The sequence below is a fragment of the Pelmatolapia mariae genome, linkage group LG10_11 (genome assembly GCF_036321145.2).
Source record: "Pelmatolapia mariae isolate MD_Pm_ZW linkage group LG10_11, Pm_UMD_F_2, whole genome shotgun sequence".
Classification (NCBI taxonomy): domain Eukaryota; kingdom Metazoa; phylum Chordata; class Actinopteri; order Cichliformes; family Cichlidae; genus Pelmatolapia; species Pelmatolapia mariae.
In genome coordinates, this window is record NC_086236.1 from 33,519,949 (window position 1) to 33,525,688 (window position 5,740).

At 43.4% G+C, this 5,740-nt stretch overlaps 1 protein-coding gene across 1 annotated transcript; it reads right to left on the reverse strand.

The window, feature by feature from the left end:
• Positions 1 to 1,227: 1,227 nt before the first annotated feature.
• Positions 1,228 to 4,797, reverse strand: crx (cone-rod homeobox). The gene is made up of 3 exons (XM_063484937.1): positions 4,317 to 4,797; positions 3,273 to 3,424; positions 1,228 to 3,071 (listed from the first exon to the last, which is right to left on the reverse strand). The coding sequence occupies exons 1-3, from the start codon at positions 4,411 to 4,413 to the stop codon at positions 2,433 to 2,435; spliced, it is 888 nt and encodes a 295-aa protein (XP_063341007.1). The 5' UTR covers positions 4,414 to 4,797; the 3' UTR covers positions 1,228 to 2,432.
• Between the last annotated feature and the right edge of the window lie 943 nt (positions 4,798 to 5,740).

Genomic DNA, 5,740 nt, shown 5'->3' on the forward strand with positions numbered 1-5,740 from the left:
AGTCCTCACTGCTATCCAAATGCAACATCGATTATCTTAAATTCTTGAGTGATGCCAACATTTTATAAACTTCCCTGAAAACAAATCTGATGTGTTGGTTATGAGTACAGTTTCTTATACCACCTCTGCCTACAGTCAGCTTGGTTCATGGACCAAAGACACCAAGCAGACTGATAAAACCTGGGACATGTTTCTAAATCTGACCTCTGTTTTGAAGTTAAAAAACTTTGGATATAAAATAATAATAATATTAATAATCATCATCATCTTTTTTCTTTTCTTTTTTTTAACTTTTAGCTGTATTGTGTTTTCTCCACTCTATTAAAACAACTGAGTTTAGCCTAGTTTAGTCCGTGCACCAACTGGAAATTAAGGTACATCGGCTGACCTCTAGGCTCCAGATATTTAACATTTAGTTTCTGTTATGTTTTTAACCTGTAACGTTTACTTGTAATAACACTTGAACTTCTTGATTAGATTTCTTTCTTCTTCAGAGCCTGAAGCTTTCCTTCGCAGACTGTCTGTGGTGTTTTAGCTTTCCCGTATTCACCTTCCTCAAGGTCTGCTCAGTGCCGTCCATCCCCCATCACATCTGCTCCTCTGTGGGATTACAGCGCAAATGTCTGTCTGAAACACTCTGTGCTGAGGGGGGAGATTACAAGTGCACTGCACCGTCCAAGAGAGGTTAACCAATCAGGGCATGCAGATGCAGGGATTAACCAATTGCACCACAGAGAGGGAGGGCAGAGGGATTAAACAGAGCACAGAGTGGGATTAGGTCAGTGTCGAGTGCAGAAAAATGCTTTGAAATGTCCGTTGCTACCCACTCACTACTCTCGCTGCGCTACATTTTCATAGTCAAGGGCTGTGATCAGATCATTTGCATGGCAACAAAACTGGTATTACTTATTACTGTAAATATCAGAATGGCATCAGAAATGTGTCATCAAACCTTTTATACTAGTGTGGTTGACATGAAGAGTTTTTGTGATACTCAGCTTAAACGGCAAACTGTTCCATTTTTGGGTAAAAACATGGAATTTATTTAAAACAATTTGACCAAACCTACTGCAACACACAAACTGCACCTATGTGATGTCAGGGGTAAGTTAGTGTTGCAGTAATCAGGGCATGTTGGGACTGTCAGAGGAGCGGTGGAGGAGTGATGGGGGTGAAAGAAGTGGAACTGCTCAGCTGATAGTGAGCTAACACAATTAATGAAACAACTGTAAGCAAAAAGCACTTTATTAAACTGCACTGTGGTCAGTGAGACAGCTGTTTTTGGGAGATGTGCATGACAACAGAGATGCAGCTAAACTGAAAAGGCTTTAAGAGAGAAAACAGCCAGAGGTGGAGGAAAAAGTAATACTGCAAAGCTGATGGGAGAGAATAGACAGAAAAGATGGAGGGAAACAGGAGAAAGAGGGGAATGGAAGTGGAAGAAGAGGCTGAGGTAGGTGACAGACAGAGGGAGGTAGGGCAATAATCCTAACTAATTCACTTAGGGCATTGCTGAAGGGATTCTAAGAGGATTGGAACACTCCCAGAATCAGATAAGCTAAAATAACCAAGATGGAACAGTGAGAGCCATGCAGGCCTTATGACAAACATGGCGGCTCCAGAGCCCACTGCTACAACATGGCCACTTTACATCCAAACTCCACTTCACACTGACCCCTAACTGTGTCTTCCAAATCCCCTAAAGCTACACTTTCAAACTGGAACTCATCCCAATGATCATCAGTGCACAAACATGTAAAGAATAGATGACTTTAATGTGTCACATTTAAAACAGAAAATCTATTTTTTTTCTCCATCAAACAGATCAAGATGATGACACTAAAGGTGAACACTGTAATACTTAACACGAAAGCTAAAAAAGATCTAAATGCAGTCAAATTAGATATTCAAATGGAACTTCAAATAATAATAATATTAATAATAAATAGCTCAAAATAAAGTAACCCTGAAGGAGGACCTACAGGAGCTCATCCAGGACAAAAAGCTCTCCTTTCACTCTATGCAAACGGAACACAAAAAAGTGTATGTGTATGTGTATGTGTGTGTGTGTGTGTGTGTGTGTGTGTGTGTGTGTGTGTGTGTGTGTGTGTGTGTGTGTGTGTGTCTGTGTGTGTGTGCGAGAGAAAGAGATAGCTTGTGTTGTTTCTCCAGTCTTTTCCTTCAAACTGTTTAAAGGCGTTTGTTCTCTTATTTAAGATAACATGAAGAAGAAAACAGACATGATTTGCAGTCAGGCAGCATCGATGACAGTCATTCATTTGTTCATCTCCAAACCTTTTAAATCAAATGCATTTCCTACAGAAAATCTTACAAATGAAAAACTGAGAAATCAATGTTAAGTCCTCTGGGAGAACTGCTTTGCCCTATCTTACATGGGATTCACTGATGCACGTGGCATGTTGACACCCTTTCTAGAGAACCTGGAACTTCCAGGAGTTTTGGTCCTTGTGATCCAGGCAATCCATTGTGGTGAAGCCCAGCTTCCAGGCCTGCTGGTCCTTGTAGTCCAGGCAGTCGACAGAGGTGAAGCCTAGGGAAGAGGCAGTGCTGTAGCCCTGTGAAGACAGAGATGCTGGGGACTGGCTTAGGGAGCCCCCCATAGAGGGCACAGCAATGGGGCTGAGAGCACCTCCGGTGCCTGACAACTGTGAATGCATGGGGGACAGATAGGCGCTGCAGTCCAGGCCAGTGAAGTAGGAGGTTGTGCTAGCATAGCCCTGGGTGTAGGCTGACGGCTGGCCATAGCTCATAGGGTAAGGTGAGGGCCGCTGCATGCAGGGTGCCGAGGAGGAGGCCAAGGGGTCTGGCAGGGGTGAGATGGCTGGGCTCCAGATGGACACAGCAGTGTTTCCGGTGCTGGAGCTTGGGGCCAGGCTGGGGCCAGACTGGGCTGAGGAGGGGCTAAATGAGCCAGATGGGTTAGAAACGGGATCAGGAGCGCTAGGCTCCTGCGCTGGCGAGGCCTTCTTTTTGGGAGGCCGGGGCTTGGACTGGCCGCTGCTCTGCTGCTGCTGCTGGCGGCACTTGGCACGGCGGTTTTTAAACCAAACCTGAGATCAACAAAACAAAATAGATTCAACATGTTACCATTCATGCACACACGTCATAACGTATTAATAATCAGAGGTCTGGGTTACACAGGCATAGACATAGACTTCTATGCAGAAGTTCATAACACAGCTCACTATGAGGAACCCACAAGGCCTGAACACAGTGGCCTCCATCTTGGCAGTAGCCTACTTCTCCAGTACCTGGACGCGTGACTCAGGCAGGTTGATCTTGAGGGCCACCTCCTCCCTCATGAAGATGTCTGGGTAGCGGGTCTTTGAGAAGAGCGCCTCCAGGATGTCCAGCTGTGTGCGGGTGAAGGTGGTGCGCTCCCTGCGCTGCTTCCTGGGAGTGGCTGAAAGAAATGACATAGAGAGGGGATTATCGTGCTAACATCAACAGAGGGGCGGCATGAATTATGAGTCTGTATGTGAGTGATTTGAATCATCTTTGTAGAAAAAGAACACAACAAGCGCTCAAGTAATTCTTTGGACAGTTTTGTTTTCCAGCTATGTGCGTGGATGACAACAAATACTAAAAAGTATTAATAGAAATATCTCAGTATTATGCCATGCCAGTTGTTAATATGTTTTCCCCACGAAGAAGACAAAGAATAAATAGAATAAGTCTCAAAATTAAGTATCATAGTCAGAGGTTGTTAGAGGAGTTCACTTTACTTTGAAAAGCAGAAACGGCGACTTTTTATTTCATAAACTAGGATTTCCATTAAAAGTGCTGTGAGTCTACCCTTCATAATTCATAGAGCCAACTGCCTTGTTGTATTTGCAGAAGAACAGGAATTATTACAAATACTTTATATATTAGAACTTCTAATATATAAAATACCAATTTGAGCGTTAATGAAGCCGCTAAGAAAAGTTAACAAAACGCTAACAACAACAATCTATGTTGATCTGAATTCAGAACTAATAGTTTTCCATTTAATTAAAAGAATAAATCTCACGTATAAATTTATCCACAGAGCCGCATAATGTGGAAGTTTAAAGACCGACGGTCAAAATATCTCTTACTACGACAGTTCTTCCGAAATATTCAATTTTATTCAGTCCAGCGTAATAATTGGAGACTATATTCAGCATCAGTCACTGACAGAAAAAGAATGTTTTCGTTTGCTAAAGCATCGAAACCTGCGCGTTTTTACGCACCATTCTGACAAACGTGATTCTAGAAACTGTAAGGACAGAAATGCGTATTTTTTGTTTTTTCCTATAAAAGTTCAAACTTACGTGGATAAGCGACGGTTGTGTGAAGCACATCCATTCCAGGGGCAGGCACGTTTAACCCGTTCATGGTGTAATGGGGTTGCTTTATGTAGGACATCATCCTTACAGCAGCCTTTTAAGTCCTGTCGCTGACTTGTAGGTCGGACACGCAACACAGCAGCCGTGGCCCCCTCAGAGCTCAGCCGGGGCAACAAGTCGGTGCGTCCGAGGCCAGGCGCTGAACGGATAAGCGGGGTGCGCAGGAGTTCACAAGACAAGCGTCAAAGTGCTTTTTTCTTCTTTCTCTTTCCTTTTTTATTAAACTGCTCTTTCAGCTGTAACCGACTGTCAGCTAAGCTGGGCAGCACACCGCAGAGCAGCAAGCATCCGGACCGCCTCTCTGTCCAACTTCACACAGTCAAAGTCATCACACAGGTGAAGTGGCCTTCGGATGCCTTTGCGCCTTGGTGAGGTCGCTCTACTGAGTTTCTTTACCGGCGCACACTGCTAATTAGAGGGAGCAAGTGTCTCCAACAAACCCCTCCCACACACACACGCACACACACATATACACAGAGGCAGGCACGCGCAATACTTTGCCTGAACAATTTATTCTAACCTGAATATATACAAAGAAAGTCCTCCAAGTATAAATAATATAGATATCTCCCCCAAACTTCTAATCTAACATATTAAATATATAAATTTCGGTCTGATTGTATATTTTAAACATACAGTCCACAACCCTAACCTGTGTAGTTTATCAAAATAAAAAATCATTTCTAGAATAAAAACTACGATGCCTACAAGAAGTTAGTTCCCACAGGTCATGTTCAGTCATTTTGCCCTCCCTGATCAGTGAACCTGCTGCACATCTGCAACACTTCATAGATTGACAGATTATATCTATCTGCAAAGCAGCTGTATTAACACACACACACGCACACACAAACACCCAGATGCACAAAAGCAATAAAGCTCATTTGATTTATCATAATATGCTTTATCTCAAAAGTAAGTATCTTATCTCCAGATAAAGAGAGGAAAGACAGAGCAATCCGTTCAGTGGCGGTGCGGGATGGAACAACAGCAGCAGCACTGCAGGGGTATGAATTGGATGGGTCAGCAGGTAAACTGAACCAAAAAAGGTAAGAGAAGAAGATGCGCTGGAAGGAGAGGAGAGAACGCACAACAGAGAACTCAGAGCTGCTGCACCTGAAGGAGACACCTCGGGTTTACATGGGAATGGATTAAAAACACACAGTTGGGGTCGCTTTAGTCCCAAACTGTTCTTGTGGAGCAGGTTGTTGCCAGTGATGAGAGAATCATCCTCAGGAGTGAGTGTATCATACTGTACATGTGTGACTGACAGGCACCTTTACAGGTTTATATAGGGTTCTGGCTTCGACGAGCTTTGTTGTTGTTTTATTAGATTGTTAAATCATGAC

Excerpts from the sequence above, each read along its gene's own strand:
- crx (XM_063484937.1), bottom strand. The coding sequence starts at position 4,413 with ATGATGTCCTACATAAAGCAACCCCATTACACCATGAACGGGTTAAAC. Across the intron at positions 3,425-4,316 it reads CACAACCGTCGCTTATCCAC|CCACTCCCAGGAAGCAGCGC; the intron begins GTAAGTTTGAAC and ends CATTTCTTTCAG. Across the intron at positions 3,072-3,272 it reads TGCCTGAGTCACGCGTCCAG|GTTTGGTTTAAAAACCGCCG; the intron begins GTACTGGAGAAG and ends TGTTGATCTCAG.